The 19108-nt window shown below is 39.9% G+C and overlaps 1 protein-coding gene across 1 annotated transcript; it reads right to left on the bottom strand.

Moving 5' to 3' along the window:
* Nucleotides 1-7694: 7694 nt before the first annotated feature.
* CCDC77 (coiled-coil domain containing 77) lies at nt 7695-19090 on the bottom strand. The gene is made up of 11 exons (XM_010082208.1): nt 19044-19090; nt 17446-17662; nt 16050-16192; nt 14971-15067; nt 13566-13632; nt 12844-12938; nt 11476-11624; nt 10893-11133; nt 9891-10004; nt 9653-9805; nt 7695-7841 (listed from the first exon to the last, which is right to left on the bottom strand). Exons 1-11 carry the CDS (start codon nt 19088-19090, stop codon nt 7695-7697), a joined length of 1470 nt encoding a protein of 489 aa, XP_010080510.1.
* Between the last annotated feature and the right edge of the window lie 18 nt (nt 19091-19108).

Below are 19108 nucleotides of genomic sequence, written 5' to 3'. Positions count from 1 at the left end.
AGCCAAAGAGGTGAGACTGCCCAGCCTGTAGTTTCCTGGGTCTTCCTTATTTCCCTTTTTAAAAATGGGGTTATGTTTCCCCTTTTCCAGTCAGCAGGACCTTCACCAGACTGCTATGACTTCTCAAATAGGGTGGAAAGTGGCTTCGCAACTTCATCTGCCAGTTCTCTCAGGACCCACAGATGCACCTCACCAGGTCCCAAGGGACTTGTGCACCTTCAGGCTCCTTAGATGGTCTCGAACCTCATCTTCTTCTACAGTTCATTCCCTCAGTCCCTGCCTTTGCCTTCTGCAACTTGAGCACTTGCCAGTGAAGATGGAGGCACAGAAGTTGTTGAGTACCTCAGCCTTCTCCATACCTTGGGTAGCCAGGTCTCCCATTTCCTTCCAAAGAGGGCCCACATTTTCCCTTTTATCACAGACATACCTACAGAAGTTCTTCGTGTTGCCCTTGATGTTCCTGGCCAGATTTAATTCTATCAGGGCTTTATTTTTCCTAACCTGAGCTCTGGCTGCTTGGTCTGTCTCTCTGTATTCCTTCCCAGGGTACCTATCTTCGCTTCCACCCTCTGTAGTCTTCCTTTTTTTTTGTTGTTTCAGTTTGCTCAGGAGTTCCTTGTTCAACCATGCAGGCCTCCCTGGAATTTTTGCCTGACTTCCTCTTCATGGTGGGTTGCATCGCTCCTGAGCTTGGAGAAAGTGATCCCTGAATATCAACCAGCTTTCTTGGGCCCCTCTTCCCTCCAGGGCTTTATCCCATGGGACTCTTCCAAGCAAGTCCCTGAACAGGGCAAAGTCTGCTCTCCTGAAGTCCAGGGTAGTGAGTTTGCTGTGCACCCTCCTCACTGCCCTGAGGATCTTGAACTCCACCATCTCATGGTCACTGCAGCCCAGGATGCCCTTTAGCTTCACATTCCCCACCAGCCCTTCCTTACTGGTGAGAACATGATGTTCAGCAAGCACTGATGCCCAGGAGTAAGATTATCACTTACAGTGATGTTTTAAAAACACCTCACACTAATGTTTTTATCCCAAGTCTACCAACAGTTTTGTATTCCCAATTTCTCAAGCAATCCAAGTCACACAAGTGCCCACACAGACCTCCACATCTCTCATCTTCACTGGGTGCAATATGGTAGAACTACAGCTTGTAATAACCCCATTACATGGGATCAATCCCATTGGGGAAAGAAACTGCAAGGGACCTGGAAGCAGGTGATGCAGGAATAGCATCTGTGTCATATTTAGATGATTCAGACAAGGAGCTGATGCTGCTGATTGCCCTGACCGACCATCCTTGAACACTGGACAGATCGCTGCCTGCTTCAGGATACACCTCTCTGAGCCTACCCTGAATACCCGCTTCAAAGAAACTGATGATTTGCCAGATGAGCCAACTGGAGTATTTTTTTGCTTTGTTTGGGCTTTTGTTTGTTTTCTATTTTGTCTGTGTTTCCTCATGATAAAAGCAGCCTTTGATAGAGTGCAGCACTTAACCACACGCATCTCCTGTTCCTCCCAGCTCTCCTCTCCAGCTCTGTCTCCAAGCATCCCTGCCTCTTGTTATGCTTTTGCTTCTAGTTATCTAACAACTGTTTCTCTGTTCTGTAAATTACTTTTAGCTCTGTGCCAACATCCTTTCTCTCTAGGCTCCCCAAAGGTTCAATTATCTGCCGCTTGCTCCTTCCCTTCTTTCTTCTTGTGTAATTTTCAGTTAAACGCTAATTACCAGCTCCACACCAAAGATACCCAACTGTCCCTAGCTTTCACCACCCTGGTGGCTCCACACCCCTCTTCCTGACCTCAGCCATGCTCTGAAGCACAAACAATGACTTCATCTCAATGTTCATAATGAAAACAGCTCAAAGGCATAAGTGTTTTCAAGAGGAAAAGGCAGCCTCTGAAGTTACAGTTCTCTATTATTTCCCTTTTTGGCTCTTTGGTAACAGAATGAGCTCTAAAAGGCATTACTGGTAGCACTATCCCAATAAAATCCCTGTCAGTGCTGCAGTTTAACATCACAGTATGAGAATCAGTGTGGTCCTGCAGTTAAACTCTTAGCCAAAAGGACTCTTTGCCCAGTTAAGTTGTGATGATATAGTGGGGTTTGCTAACACAGTTATATTAACCAGCATTTTTACCAATAGTTATGCTACCAACATTTGTGTGAACTGGCCCGGGTTTGAGACTGTTCACATGGCTATGGCTCTCTCAGTCCTGACTTTGACTGACAGCAGCATCACGGTCACACCATTGCTCTCCTACAACTTACCTGTCAGGGTGGAAAGCCTCATTCATGCTTCTGTCTTTTCATCACATAATTCTTCATAGGTCTCAAGGCCTAGCTGTCCGGATAAAGTAACAGAGAAATAGCCTGCCCTTTTCATCTGTAAAGAGGATACATTTTTAAGTGAACTTCACCCAGTACCTCTAGGAGCACCTCCAGGTCCTGCCCCATTAATTGGCCTGAATTGCTTTCTGCACATCAGAACAATCTCTTAACATCTAAAGCACATTTGCACTTCCAGAAAAAAAAAAAGCTTTTTATATACTTTAGGCTGAGAACTTTCAAGACTTTTCAGGGTTTAGACATTTACCATAACGAAAGGTATATCTACATCTTTGATCATTTTGGAAATCCATGTTTTCAAATCTGACTACAATCTTGCCTAAATTTCTTTCTTACCCATCTTAAAAGTAACAGTACTTGTTTCATATTTTAAGTGACTGTGCTTATGTTTCAAGAAGTTCCAAAGATGTGCCAGTCATTTTATTAGGGACACTGCAGAACACAAAGCTGAGCAGCTTTCCCTGTGATGACATCAAGCAGACTTCTATCTTCCCAAGCTAGCACTGAAGAGGAAAAAAAAACTGTTTTACTGGACTTTTAGAAGTGACTCACTACTGAGATAAATGTTTACAGTGAAAGAAAGGCAGTTTGATCTCTGAATCAATACAGGAGAATCCAGCACATCTGGACATGCTTCACCAGGGTAAATCCAGAGCTTTTTATTCAAATCAAACCCATTTCAACAATGAAACCCTTCATGCCTGTGCAGTTAATCATTGGCTTGCTTTAACATTGAAAGCCTCTCTGGGTTTTCTGAATAAAACCAAATAATCTGTATTTACATATTTGTAAGCTGTCCACAATCCAACAGCATCACAATTCTTAAAACGTGCAATTTAGTCAGTATAAGTGAATAGTCAACCCCATTGAGAACTCTGTTTATAAAGCTCCATTTTTGGAGCTTACTTGCAGGGCAGCCACTCTAACTCATATTCAAAGATGCCCTTTCTCTTAACAGATCATTTGGTGCTAAATGGGAAATATCAGAAGTCCACCCCACTCTTCTCAAATACTTCAGTCACTGCCAGCAGGTTTAATGTTTCCTGCCAGCAGGTTTAATTCCAGTTACCTCTAATGGCCTGTTTCAAACTGAAAGCCCTGAACTTTTGATGCAATGTAAGAATTTAAACAAACTTTGTTCTTTGTGTCTAAACCCTATGAATACAGCAGTGAAAAGGAATCACTACAGCTTTCACCTCTCGCACCTTCTACGCTGTATCCAAATGTTTTGGTACATAATCCCAGTACGCATGCTAAAAAGCATACACTTCTACAGCTAGACTTGCAAATTTAGAAATAACTGTTTAGGGGGCAAAGGGGATATTTTTTGACAATTCAAAGCAACTTGGGAATATAAAAGCAAAATGTGGAAAAAATAGAAAGAAAAATCTTAAAATGTCCTTAATATACAAATAAGCTATGACACCACTTTGAATAGAGACAAATGAGAAATCTTTATTACCATTTTGACTGAGCAGGCACAAATACATTCTAGTGTAGCAGAATTAAATGTGTTTGTGAGCCGCAATTAAAAGTCATGACATAGTTTTTAATGAATATGAACTGATCTACCAGAACAAAGTACACAGGGCTGTTGCTCCCAGATAGTCTCAAAAGTATCTGATTATCAAAGAATTACTTCCAGGCCTACATACAGACCTTATGATTCCAGAATATTAGGCTGCCCACAGAGTCCCTTCCATATCCGTAAAACATACATGTTTCTGGATTGATACTACTCCTTACAAGCAATCTAAGTACAGCCATTGCATACAACTATATACTATACTATTATTTAGATTTATTCTGACAGCTATCAGAACCATGGCTGCTGTTAATCTGCCTTTCTAAACCCATTCACAGTATCAATTAATTTGGGAATTACCGCAAGTTGTGGCATAGGAAGATCATGAGGGATTTTTTTTTTTACCTTGCTGTGTAGGGTTAGCTGACACAGCATATATTCCTGTAATTAAGGCAACTGCATGACAGCTGAAAAACTCCTACAAATATTGCATGTAAATAAATCATAGGTTTAAAGCCAGAAGGGACCATTAAAAGAGTTCCTGTTAGTTCATGTCATTATATTTCATTAAGTTCTAATGTATCAAATCCAGTAACTTATTAAAACAAGCTACCTTCTCCAGAGGTGCACTAATTTTTTGATTTGAAGATAGAGATGGAGAATTTGTTACCTCCACAAATATTTTGTTATAATGAGGGGAAAAATCTCAATCTTCCTGTTAAAATTATGTGCCTTTTTTTATTAATCTCAGGCTCACACTACTGGTTCTTGCTCAGCCTTTCTCTGCTGGGATAGAGGCCTTTGGTAGTTTTTCATCAAGATATATGTATATTAATCAGTCCTCTTAATATAATACAATATGAGCTCTTGCACAACTTTCTCCTCTGCTGAATCATCTGTGGTTCTGTGCCTTACCCAGTATTTCAACATTCTTTCTGAAATGTACACACTCCTTCCTTACCTAAATAAGGCTACACAACAATAAAGTTTTCCCCCACTGCTCACTTTTCTCCTATTTATGCAAGAAACATTTTAGCATCTTGGCTCACAGTAAGAACATTTTTCCAGTTCTAACCTTGAATCCTCTGCAGGATAGTCCCCATATTCCTACAATCAGCCATTCTGGAGATCTTTCAAATTGTGTGCTCCTACATATATAATCTGGCATTTAGTTGTATCGAAATGATACACATCACACATTACTAACTTAAATTAGCAAAAAAAGCTAATCAGTCTTTGGAGTAAATGCCATTTTTTGTTTTCTACCCAAAAATTATGGAAGAAAATTGACTAATCTAGGTCTTGGAACTTCTTCCAGGAAACCCTTTTGGAAATGCCAATAATTCTTTACTGACATCTTAAAGTATAGTTTTCAGTGGTAGAACACACTTGGCTTTTTAAAGCAATTCTTGTCTTGAAGGTCCACATTTGTTTTGGCAACAAAGCAACATTTCACATGATCACATGATGTCACACAGAAAGCACGTGTATAATTCAAGCTTCCAAATAAAATGGATTTACAGATCAGCACTACCATAATTCCTCCCCTCCTCCCCGAATTGGGAGGGTTCATAGCCTAGTGACAAATTTAGAATATGGTTCAAACTCCACTTTGATTTTGGCACACCATCAGATATATTAGAAATGTCACCATTTTATTCTGTTCAGTCTTTCAAGTAATAAGGAACACTGGTAAGGAAGACAGGAAATTAAACATTTACATCCTTCTTCCTCCTATACTTCCTCCCAGTCTTACCAACCTCAATGTCAAAGCCTACAGTCTTTATTCAGACATGCTTCATGGCTTTCAAGTGAGGAAAATGTAATTCCATAGGCAATTCTTTAGCTTGGAAGACTTAAAAATAAACAGAAACCCATTTATTTACATAGGCTCAAGAAATCTTTTTGCTAGCTTCCCATGAGCTGAATTTAAGTAGATAATAAGTGGCTAATACTTCATTACATAGCAATTTTCAGAAGTATCTTTCCAGAACCTGTGACAACTTTGATATCTTATCTTCAAACCAGTAGCATGTTATTTCACATAGAAACTCACTTTAATTAGCTAGACTTATCTGAGAAAGCACTAGTCAACTAAGAGTGAGACTAAACAATGGATAGCATTTATTTAATAACTTTCCTCAATTGTCCACATAGCATCGGCACCCAAATTGTTCATGATTCAGTTTCTGAACCAGTTCAGCATACTTTAAAACAGCCTCTTGTAAGTTGTAATAGTAGTTGAGCACCTAGGTACAGACTGTCAGCCACCCACACTCAAGTCTGTGATGAATTTGACCTCAACGACACATGCAAAATAAAAGCCACAGTACTGGACCATAAGGGACAGCAAGCTTGTCACAAAAAGGATACGCAATTGAAGTGGGCCTTGACTTCTTAAGGGAATTTTCCCTCCAGAATTGCTTTGGCTGGTGCTATAAAACCAATTTTTTCTCCAAATCTTGACAGCACAAAACCATATTTTGCATATTTACCTCTCCCAAACACTGAATGAGGATCTCCACGGCCACAACCACATCCAAAAGAAACTGCCTGCTTTCACATATTAGATTATTTTCGACAGGAAAGGAAGTGCTTGTAGCCTAGGTGTATACTTCAGAAAGATATTATTCTTCTTGTGTCACATTTAACAAGGTAGGAAAGGTACAGTAGGAAACAGAGGCATTGAAATCCCTTTTCCAACACAGATCTGCTCTCAGTCTACAGGGTGGACAAGTAAAAGCATGAATACCCACAATCATAAATTGGGCTGAAGCCATGTTGTAACCCTTTTAATTATTTCATCTGTTTTCTAGAATTGCGATGTCCTGATGTCTGGAATGAAGATAAATATAAGTCTAGCTATATGATGGTTATCACGTAGCAGCTAGACACCTGCTCTTCCACCTCAATTTCAATTACAGTTCAGCAGCAAAAACTGCTGTAGAAAAAGCTGACCATGATTTGTTGGTACATAACCATGATATTGTTTAAAGCTACAAAGGCAGATAATACGGTGGTTAAGGAAGATACCAGTTGCCTTTCATCATGGGCTTCCTCTGTGTGTTAAGATAGACTGGGAGGAAGGGGATGAGAAGATGACACTCAATAGTGTAGTATTTCCCTCCCCTCCAAACACTCAAAACAAGTGTTAGAAGTTGCTGGTTCTTGCAGATGAGTTCTATAACAGGTTATCTTTTTCCACCATATTAAATGGCAGGTTTGTCCCAATTAGGCTAGAACCAAGCAAAGGGAAGCCATTTTGAAATAGTTACACTGTCAAAAAAAGAGTCAGATGTAATACACTTCAGTATGTACTTTCTATACATGGTCTTTTTCAAATAAAATTTCCAGTTACATCTTGAAGTGCCTAAGCACTAAAACAGTAATCACTGAAACCATTTTAAAAACTGCTTCTTATATAGGAAAAGGTCAGATTTTGCACTAGATCCTTCCATGATTATTAATTTCATATTTAGTTTAAAATATGCTCCGAATAAAGCCGAAGACCAGTATACACTGACTTCTAACCACAGATATGAAAGTATGATGAAGTTATAAGAATATTCCTGATGTATCAGTCATCATGTACTTTCTATGTCAGTCTTATCAGGTGCCACCCCTCAGCTGAAACAACAATATAGTCTCACATATTAGGAATAACCTGTCTACAGTGTTAAGATGTTAATTACATCTTTCCTCAAGCCTTCTGTCACTGGATGCCAGGAAACAGACAGGCAGGACCTACTCTCACATATGACTATTCCAGCGTAGCAATGTCCCATTCCTAAAACTAGGATGCTAGCTAATACCTCAGCTTCAGCAGACCCGTAGTTCATTCTCTAAGCCATAGATTTTTGCTTTCAAGTTTTTCAGTTCTCCTTGAATTTTACGGGTTAGTCTGTTTCCTTGGCGGACCTCATGTAGAATTGCAAGATCCTCGTCTGGTCCAATATGCAGAGTCACCTAAAAACAAAAAGAAAAACAGATCAAGAAAAACAAAGCTGTATAGAATACAATTTAGAGAGTGTTAGGATGAGGATATAATGGAGAGAACTCTAATGGAGACCCTCTGTAACTAGCAAAGAGGATGCTTAAAAGTGAATACTGCTAGGCTAACACATATCACCCATAGAAAGGTGCTCCAGAACAAAAAATAAAGAACAAAGCTATCATACATTATGGTGTTATATTACTGGTGAGGAAGAAATCTGGATAGACTATAATCAAGTTTACCCATAACCTGTTGACTCCTTTCTAAGGCGTGTATTATTCAGAGATCCACAAAAAGAGGCAAGTTAAAATATTTAACAGTTAACTTTTATCTAGTTCTAAGTACCTCACAGGAAATGATGACATTTTGTCATCTTTTGTTACTAGAACCAGAGGTGGTCTAACTGCTGTGGTCAACCGCTGCCTTCTGAACTACATATGACTCAAGAGCAGTTCAAGTACAAATGCCTAGTCTCAGGCCGTGCCATATGGCCCATACTGACCCGAACAAAGGCTGCTGGATAATCAGTATTCCTTACGGCAAGCTAGCTAGGGCTGCCTTTTCCTGTCACCCTGGAACTGGCTAGCACGCATGCTTGGTCACTTTCAACAGCAGAGCAGCACACCCTTGGCAGCTGCTCTCAAAGCCCTCTCTCCTCTTGACACTTTAGGGTGTCTCATTGTCATAATGTAGTTCTTGGTCAAAGATTTTAATATGCAGATCAGGAAATGTAGTGATCTGTAGTCATTCTGACCTCAAGTGATGACAAGCATTTACAAGATCATTCTGGAGATCTTCAACAAACATTTTGTTCCTCCGCCCTCTTGTGGTTAAAAGTGTAAGGAAATTATTAATAAAATTACGAGCACACTAACAGTTACAAAACATACAGGTCTGCAGTAAAGGCATCATAGGGAATTTTTTCTCCTATCCATATATGCTGTTTAGTCCTTAAAAAGTTAAAAAACCTACATCCAAACAAACAAAAAAAAAGCCAAGCCTTTAGAGAAGACAAATGTGTTAGTTTAAGTAAACTGAACTGTGCACCAAAAGCACAGAAAACAAGGGAATCAGTGGCACCGCCAAACAGACACCTGGAATAGTCAACTGGACAAAAGCTATGCCTAGGTCATCCTCTCAAGCATATATTATATCAATATCACATCCTAAACTCCAGGCAACATCAAGGCTGTGGCATCCCTTCTAAACTGTTCTGATGTTCATCTACACATGTAGAAGCTTCATCTTTCTTCAGAGTACACAGCTCCAACTTCCAGCCATTGTTTCTGTAGTGATTTTGCAGAACTACAAACAATATATTTGCAAAGAAAAAAAGAGAATATTCACAATATTTAAGTCAATTATCTACCTCTGACTGGAACAAAACCAAACACTGTAGCCTCCAAAGAGAAAACCAATCATCATATTCTTTGCAGGATACACTTCTGAAACAAACTACTTTACTGCCTTGCAACTTTGAGACAACTAAGTGAACTACAGGTATCAGATAAGAGCTTCTAGAGTCGCAACAAAGAGACACAGGTAATGTATAATCAGGACAGCTACTGGCAAGTCTGATGCCTGACTGATTAAGAGAGACAAATCTTTTTGCCCTCATAATATACACAAGAGGCCAAATTTTATGAAATATTAATATCTAAAAGGAGCACTTAGGAAAGAATTTATTTTCTTAACTCTAGCGAAGTATTGCATTTAAATACTGAAAATATACCTCTAGAGAGTAAGCCCATAACAGTCTGCCTCAGAAATGCTTAGCTATTACCTTAAAAAGCTGCTTCTCTACATCTTTCAACTTCTGCCGAAGCTGCTTGATGTCATTCTTGAAGCCTTCCACTTCCATATTACGACGTTTTTCCAAGGCCTCATATCGTTGAGTCATCAGCTTCAGGCGCTTCCCCATTTTTTCTGAGCGTTCCTATGGAGATGAAAACTCAATAGGGTATACAGACTAGAGGCTGCAAGATTGTCACATAACTAGCAGATGATTACAAACTAGTTACCTTAAAGAGTTCTCCCTCCTCACGAACCCTAGCCAGCTCACCTTCCAGGGCCACGCACTGCTCTCTATACATGTTTGATAGTTGCTGTTCCTGCATTAGCTGTTCCTGCAATGACTACGACATAAGAGGAACAGAAAAAATTATCTCAAAGGCCAGTGCTCACAACCTCCCCTGGTCTGGCAAAGCAAGAGTGATAGATTGACAATGTCACAGGCAAATAAAAATTAACAACTGGAGCTACAGCTAATGAAATAACTAGGTAAGGACAATATTCCAACACCTCTTCCATTACAAAAATGTTTTAAATTTGGTTATCATTCTGCATGACAGCTCATCATCAGTTAAAGAACTCTCCCCTCTTCCCCTTAAAAGTAATATTCAGCTAAGGTTGTAATTGCCCTTTTCACAGCTGCTTGCCCAGTACTGCATTTCAGAAGCATCTGCATTCAGTGGTAGATGAAAACTATTCCCTGTTGCCTGTTTACTTTCCAATTCCTTATTGCCTGTTCACCTACTTCAGATCTCCCAGCTTCTCACTGGACATATTCTAGAAGTGGAAGGAAAATCCTGACTACTGCAGAAGAGCTGGGGGATGCCAATTGAAAGGACTCTCTTCTCCCCTGACAGCAGCAAGGAAAATACAGGCACTGCATTCTAAGTCCATTAGCTGAGAGCATTTACACTAAAAGAAAGGCATGTGCAACAAGCAGATTAAGATCTGTTTGCCCAATTTGTTCAGGGCATAAAAGAAACTACCATAAATCCTAACTATACATTTTATCTGAAATTTGCAAGCAACACTGACTTTGAGGTAGGAGAGGTTTTTTTACACTAGTGCCAACAACATCGTAACTTATGGCAAGCTGGTACAGCTTTGAAACAGCTACTAGCTATTGCCTATCTTGGCAAAACCCAGATGCTTGCAATTTTCTAGTCAAAGACTGTTAAAGAGCTTCTACCTGGGACAAAAAAAAAATATTTTTACTTTTTATTTATTTTTACCTTTATTTCTCTGCTGTGAGGTTTCCGAGCTCCATCACCTGCTTGAAGCATTTTCTTTGTATCTCTCTGCTTCTTCTCTCTTCCCGATTCCCTGCTGATAAGCTGATCCGGATCTTTGCCAAGTTTCCTCAACAGACTGTCCTTCTCTGCCATCCATGCTCTCTCGTTGGCTTGGGCATCAAACTTGAGCTGGAGAAAGTCACGGGTACTCTCGTATAAGAGATTTTGGGTCTTATGGAGTCTGTAAAAAGGGATCCCAGAGGAGTTAATTCACTTCTTTCCTAGTTCCTACCTTAATTTCTTCAGTCATCATTGCAAGTTGGAAGAAGCATAGAAGTAAAAGATAGGTGCTTTCCTAATGAGTTTATCTAATGACAGTAGTGATATTCTTCCAAAGTGAAATAGGATTTTTAACATGTAGATTACTCCATTCATCTCCTTCCACATACACTACCAAACAGAAGGCTGCATTACTTGTTTTTCTGCCTGCTGCAGAAAGCAACATACTGAAAAACAAAATAGTTCTGTTGTTCCCCTCTCTTCTCATCTCATGACTACATCACGGTCATTCTTTCACACTCACTTATCTGTTACAGTCTTGATCTTGTCCTGGTCCCTCTGATGCCGAACCTGGGCTTCCTCCATGTGAATCCGCCTGTCCTCCAGTAGTGCCTCAAGCTGCTCCTTGGATAGTCGTGTCTGTTCTTCTATCTGGGCTTGTAGGGCCTCCACCTGAATAGGCATACAAAGACATTACTAAATAAGACCTCACAGCAGCTCTGCTCCTGCCCACGCAAGTCTCTCTTAAATTCCAAGATTCAGATCAAAGACTATCCGATAATACCTTTGAGAGTTCTAATTTCACAAACTTTTATTTTTGTTTTAATGCTAAGTATTTCAAACAACTAAAACTTTTTAATAAAAAAATCATGCAATAGGCAAGACAGGCTTATTATAAGCAGCAACAATAGGTAGGATATTGGAAAGATTTAAAATGCACACAGGATGTGATAAATCCTGTGGAACATGCAGAGACATTTCTGTCCCTATGTTACCATCTCCCAATTAAATGGTAATATAAAAATACCTAAATTCTAGGAAGGCAGCAAGTCCACATATCTTGAACAAAATAAATTATTCAACCAGAATGAATCACTAAATGTAAACAAGATAATAAGTGAAGGAGAGGGATGCACAGAATCTTTATCTAGGGCACATCGTGAGACAAAATGGAATAAGTAAATGAAAAATGTGTATCTGGCCTAAGTGTAAGAAACTATCTGGAAAAATGTGGTCTGTATTTAGATCGCTTATTTTTATAACAATTTTGTATGATGCTTTTGCTCTAGAACAACTGTTGTTAGACCGTTAACTGTCCACTAGGTCAGTCACTACTGCCCTTGAACAAAAGACAAAAAAAAATATCTATCTGCTGTGCAAGTCTGCACTTTAATTTGCTTTTCTTGGCTCATCCTTCCTCATGCTTTACATACAGCTTCTGGTATCTTCCCCAATTTGTGATTCCATACATTTTATCTTTCATTCTGTCATGCTATCTACATCCTGTCTTTCACTGAAGTGTAGCAAAGGAAACATTTAATTGTATTAGTGCATCTTATCAGGGCTGCCTAATTCTGTCTCAGAAACACTGCTTTTGTCAGACTTCCACAAAATATCCAACCCTGCAGATCACCTGTGGGTTTAATATAAATTGATAGCCACAATCAAATTGTGGGAGATAACATTCTATATTTAAGGGCAACACATTCAAGTTGACATTACTAGAACATCTGCTTATATAAAGCTTCCAGAATCAGGTGGGAATCCACACTAAGATGTGGGGACCGATAACATTGATATGTCTTCATCTTATGTAAGCTGGCAGTATATTTGTCTGTCATAATTTCCTGGACAGCCAGCAATTATGGCCACTGGTTAGCAAATATTTTACCTGAAGCAGAAGTGTTTCATTATCTCTCTGATATCTCTCAGGACTTTCCATTTTCTCTCCTTTTGCTGCTGGTTTTGAAGTGCTCCTCTTGGTGCCTATTGCAGAAATTTAACAGAAGTAGAAAAGGGTTTTCCAATCTACCTTCAGTACCTTTCCAAGCATGAAATATTGTATGTTCTGGCAGGCCTACAGGAACAAGAAAAAGCTTGCCACTGTTACTTTCACAATGATTTCTAGGAGGGCTAGCTAGAAGAGCTTTAGAAGTTTGATGATCACATACTTTTATCCCACACTAAGACACCACAATGTTTTTTGAGTTTTGAGCTTGTTAGCTAATTTCAGTCAATTGAGAAAAGGCAGTTCTTTCAAAAGAGAAAATCAGTAAGTAGGCATGCAGACCCACACTACTGGGTACACTAAAGGCAGGCAGAACCTCACACCTTGGAATGGCTGTGGCTAAGGGTGCCTGTCCAGTTGGTACCTGTATAGTTCCAGAACAGCCATTCCAGAGTCACAGTAGCCTCTTCCTTAGCTCAGCAAATCACAGACATGAGAAACAGCTCAGGTTATTTTAAAAGAGTTTGAAGGGAAGCCAAGAGTACTGCATGGATATGTATGCCAAAGTATTCACAGTAAGGAATTATTTTGGTATACCAGGCACAAACACAAAGAGAAACAAGTATCAGTAGCTGAGCTGCTGTTAGATCAGCTTGGTGTGGTACCTTTTCTGGAAGTATCATTTTGTTCATGTGGTGCTCTGGATTTAGCTGGCCTTTGCAGAACAGTAACCTATAGAAACAAGATGATGAATATTTGCATTGAACGTCTGACTTCTCCAAAGTTGCAACGGTCAATAACACATCTTAAAAGAGTAAAATGAGATATCCAAAAGAACAGCATTACCTTACTTCTACCACAAGACAAGGAAGACATTCACAAGTGTAATGTCCGTGATGAAAAGTTTCCTTTATCACGGCTGAGTTTTGCCATTTCTGTAGCTATTTTTTTTTTCACCGAAACAAGTGGAAAGTAATCCTGCCTTTGCTGGCTTCATTAGGATGAAAATCAGCACCCTCAGCAGAAAAAGGAGCATTTTGGGGATAGAGAGGAGAAGAGGAAGGTGAAGATTAAGATTATGTTATTTCTGTCTTTCGGACTCTTCCTTGCCTTAGCAAGACAGAGAAACATGAAGCTTGATTTATCAGCACATTCACTCCAGCTATTGAACAAGCCTGAGATAAAAGCTAACTGATAAAACTACAGAAATAACTCAACTGTTGAACTGAAGCCCACTTAACAAAAACAGGAGGCCGTGAGGGAGCAGGTTATAACCCCATTGCTTATCTTGAGGTTGATGCTATATAATAGGCCTAACTTTAGAGCTACCCTATATCAGGAAATCTTAAAGCTTCTGCAAGATTTTTGTACTGCTTGAGCAGTGCAGAGCAACCACAAACAATGCAGATTTCAGCCTTTTCCTGCACCTTATCCCAAGATAAATCCTATATTTCATCACAGTCTCTGTATGTCCAAATCATTAATGACTTTCTTAAGTAGGTTCAACACTGCCCTTCATATGCACTGCCATTTAATCAATTTGACATTACTTCTGAAATATATGATACAGCATTGCCTAGAGGGGATGGCTCTTTTGCAGTGTCCTGCCCTGGAAACTGCTGAAGCAACCTCAACACTGGTTTACTCTTTACTGAGGCCCTAATTACCACCTTACCATGGCACTGTGAGATAGCTGATCTTCAAATATGGCACCTGGTCATTTTCTGCACTTCTTTTTTTCATTTTCCTCTTTGTGGTGTTCTCTCCAGCTTCTCAACAACCATTTGCCAGATACTTTCAGACTCCTATCAGACATTTAGGAGGCTGATCTTGAGATATGTTTTGAAGGTAGAAGGGGTAACAGGAACTACTTCCAGTGTGCTTGTTCCTACTTAACTGTCAGCAGCTAAACTAAAGACTGATGTTGCTACAGAGCTACAGATCCCTCCTGCTTTGGGCTCATTTAGCAACTTTTGACTTGTGGGACAGATCTGGTCTATGCTCAGTCTCCAGGGTACAGATGTTCATGTTACAAGCAAAAGCAGAGTTCTACAGAAAAATGGAACTTGCCTTATGTGGAGGCTCCTTGTGAAAATAGGTAACTTCTCCTTTGTCTGTTCCCACTAAAGCCAAGAGATGTTGAATTTTTTTTCTATCCTCCAGTTCTCTGTAATTCAAAGAAATTGGTCAGCTCATTGCTATTTTTAAACATGTCAAGACATTGTGACACACTGTTCTTCTAGTTTACTCGTTAATACCTACAAGTTTTCCAAACTGTTGCAGTTCTTGAGAATATTGCTTTAGAATCACATTCCTAAAGACATTACTGATGTTGCCAATATAGGAACACCACCAATTCCATTGGCATTGGGGAGCAATCCTTTTTTCAAGTACGACAATACTACATAGGCCGATATGGCAGTAGCACATGGTAGTAAAGAATTTGCATTCCAGAGTTATGAACTACCCAAAATCTTTTCAGATACTTCATTTAATAGATTGTGTCCACCATTTTTAAAGCAAACTACATTAGGGCTGTATGAGACTTTTCATCACACTCTTGAGAAGTGCCAAAGCACACCAACACATATTTTGATGTAAGTTCTTAAAGCTTCAACAGAAAACTTGATATTATCACCCACAAACGTTCTGAAGAAGGCTGGGAACTCCTTTGCCTCTAGCAGCTACTCTGGCACAGCAGGTTATATTCCAGTTCACCAACTAAAGGGCATTAAAAATGAGTGGTTGTCAATATGATCCCACGGAGACAGAGGGGACTATTTGCTTTGGTCTGTATTTTCTAATTGAGTTTAAGTGTTTTTAGGGCTGTTGGAGGAAATTTTGCCAGGCAGGTGCAAGGTCTGCTTAAATCAGAACCTCCACATTCAAACTCACAATTCAAATCTGAATCTATATTCAACTTCTGCTCTTTCTTCTATTACTGGAATAGGAGGAATAATAAGTGGAAACATATTTAGAAGCCGAACAGATTGGATTGCACCTCCAAGATTGGTACAATTTCATAGGAGACCTCCCTGGGAAGTGTGGCATAATTGCTTCTCTGAGGGCTCCAGATCTGCATGAGAACTAGAATATAACGCATGCAACTGCTACTGCCAGTGGCCCTGCCCACCATCTAGACAGCACACCTGATTTTCAGCCGGTCATTCTCCGAGTAAAGACGAAGGACATGTTCCCTCTCCTGGAAGAGGTAGACTTGCATATCGCTCAAAGCCTTTTGCAGCTCCGCAATCTCCTCTTCTCGCTGGCGTATTTCCCACTGCAATTTATGCTAGGTAGAGAGGATGAGGTACTTGAAATGATACAGAACATTGGGCAACACTTACAGACTTCAAACTGCTTGTGCCCTGAGCCTGTAACTGATATAGAACAACTGCCAGTTCAAATTATTTATTTTATTCCCTTACAAAATTGGACCAGATGAGGGCAGTAGTAGAAAAAATATTAATGAATATTTCAACAGGGAGCTCAGAGCCCTGAGAATCATTGTCACTATACAACAGTCAAATAAGGCCTAAGCTAGGGTTCTAGTTTCCAGTGGTCACACTTCTTCACTGGCAGTCAGAGTGGCACAGGTATGGGGAGTCTGACATCAACACAAACCTAGCAAAGCCTCTGTAATAGCACTGACTCTTAAAATAAATTACTGAAGAATAAACATGGTTTAGCAGTGACAAATCTGTCTAGTTACTAAGTTTCATTACTGATTTTCTGCCTGGTGTGGAAAATTAACAAACCTCTCAGAAAACCATTCCTGTAGGAGAGGAAGCACTATTTTGGAACCTGCCCCTCTTTTACCCCTATGAAAGTAACTTGTATGCCTAATATTTCCTGAGAGCTTTCAGGCTGCTTCAAGCACGGCCAGTACTAAAGGAAGCACATCAACCATTTCAGAAGGGATTATTCTATTCCCAAAGGGTCATTCACAATTACCAAGATGATTACTAGACAGATGTATGCTGTGAGGCATACCAGAGCACTGAAGTTACAGACATTCTGCAAGATTTCTTCCTCTTAAAAGGCAAATGTTTTGGAGTTTCTTTTAAATTCACATTCATTTGCTGTGTAGTACTACTGCTTAATAGCCCATGGCCAAGCTTATGAATTCCATTGCAGTAAATACAAATTATATCCGTATCTCAAAGCTCATTAAATTTGGACAAAAGAGCACTCATTCTTCACTAAGAGAAACAAGAGAAAGAAGCTGGACAACATGGGAACTGAACATCTAAACTCAGGCTTTAACTAAAAAAACAAACAACCCACTGTGAAGATATAACCAAACTATAATAATTTAAGAACAAAAGAATATCCTACACGTTTCCCTTTGCTTTGACAGAGGACAGACAGCTAGATTTTACAATCAAACCCTGAAATCTACTTATTTCTTCTCAGCTCAGTTCTACTGCATTACTGGTAAATTTTAAGACCATCTGTGCTGAGTTTTCAACTGAAGAAAAATATTAAAATTAAGTTTGTGTAAGGATACATAATCCATCATCATTCAAAAACTCTTCTCCTAACCTGCTCATCATACATTTCTTTATATCTCTCCAGCCTTTTTATCAGATCCTCATGTTCTTCATCAAAGTCAGCAATCTTCTTGCGGTAGTACTCCAGCAGCTCCCGGGAAGGATGGAGAAAGGCCAAGCGCTCATTGATTGAAGGGAGGGGAGTAAGGTCCTCCTGGCTTGTAGACTGAGCACTAGCATATCTGGAGGAGACATAGGGGTTTGCCAGCCTGGACAGAAACAGTTTCTAATGACATGTGTCAGAAAAGAAGACTTTGTAAACCAGTTTAAAATGGATTTTCAATTTTAACACAGATTAGCTTGTCTGTGCTCAGGGAATTAACAGGAGATCATGGCTTTTAGAAGAAACAAAAGCTCTGACATAGAAAAGCTCACAGGCCAACTACACTGTGTAGATGGGGGCACCTGATGGAAAAGGGAGAAAGAAAAATGTTATGGAAGGAAGGTCTTATGGGTTATTTGAGGAGGGTGAATGTGAAAGGAAGACGAAACAAGAAAAGGAAAAAACAAAGTCCATTGTAGGGCAATTAGAAGCAGCAGCCACTGTAAAATAAGCAGGAAAACAATTTTTGACAGAGTCACTATCTGATAATCCAGAGAGAAAATCACTTTCTAAAGACAGACTGTTGAATAAAGACGATTCAGGTTAGCTGATGCACTGGCCACCACAATTTAAGGTGCAAGTCTGGGAATCTACATGCTTCCTTCCTTTCTGGTGTACTTGATGCTCTTATCCACATAGCTCATCCACCCTGTATAATGAAATGGAAGCTCCTAAATACTTGAATTTCATGTTGAGGTACTAGATGGAAAGTATGTCAGTATTACATAAATCAAATCAAGAATATGTAGGTGCAGTTACATATCTGATTTTTATTTTAAGCAGTGTTTACTGAATGCAAACATTAGTCTGCTCAAACAAGCACCAAATTTGCAAATAGCGATGCACACAGAATTAAGAACGCTCTTGGAAAGTGTTCTTTTTGTTACTTACATTGATTTTACAAGCTTTTTTTTTTTTTTTTTTAACAGTACCACAAGTAACAGAATTAAAGCTAAGAATCCTCTTTGCTAAAGATCTGCTTAACTTAACAAAAACACAGTCCAGAATCTGATTCTGGAGCCAGTGCCAAAACTTTGGTCAGAAAGTGATCCAGCAGGTGACACTGAGGCAGCAGTGACCAGGTCACCACAGCTGATTACATCAGAACCCCAATGTGCTACATCCATGAAAATATGCCAAAGTCCTTCGCTCCTAGCACTGTAGTAAAGTATGAAACAGACAATAAAACGATTATTTCATGTAGGAACTTTCCCACCAGCTATGCCCATAAATGCCTTAAACAACACACTTGGGAAAATAACAGCAGCAGAAGAAAATAGGTAAACTAGGCACAAAGTGGAGACTTTATTAGTACGACCAGGAGAAATGGAAAGGCATAAGGATAAGGAAGCACAGCGGCTACAAGAGCAGGAAATAGGGTGTCTTACGTTAAGTCTAGCTACCGGACAGAAAGGGAGGAGCGGCGGGGCCAGGCCCCGCAGAGCAGCTTCGGCGCGGGGTGAGTCCGGGGGCAGCCCTCACACTACCTTCTGGAGCGAGGGGGGCTCCCCGCAGAGCAGTCTGCCGCGCTCATGGCGCCCCGCCGCAGGGC

The sequence above is a fragment of the Pterocles gutturalis genome, unplaced genomic scaffold (genome assembly GCF_000699245.1).
Source record: "Pterocles gutturalis isolate BGI_N339 unplaced genomic scaffold, ASM69924v1 scaffold18879, whole genome shotgun sequence".
Classification (NCBI taxonomy): domain Eukaryota; kingdom Metazoa; phylum Chordata; class Aves; order Pterocliformes; family Pteroclidae; genus Pterocles; species Pterocles gutturalis.
Note: the sequence above shows the minus strand (reverse complement) of the source record. Positions and strands in the feature narration are given on the sequence as shown.

What these genes read in the sequence shown, in the direction of transcription:
- CCDC77 (XM_010082208.1), bottom strand. Translation starts at nt 19,090, where the DNA reads ATGAGCGCGGCAGACTGCTCTGCGGGGAGCCCCCCTCGCTCCAGAAG. An exon ending in AATGACCGGCTGAAAATCAG is followed by an intron (nt 15,068 to 16,049) that starts GTGTGCTGTCTA and finishes TTTGAATTACAG; the next exon opens with AGAACTGGAGGATAGAAAAA. An exon ending in TAGAGAAGCAGCTTTTTAAG is followed by an intron (nt 7,842 to 9,652) that starts GTAATAGCTAAG and finishes TTTTGTTTTTAG; the next exon opens with GTGACTCTGCATATTGGACC.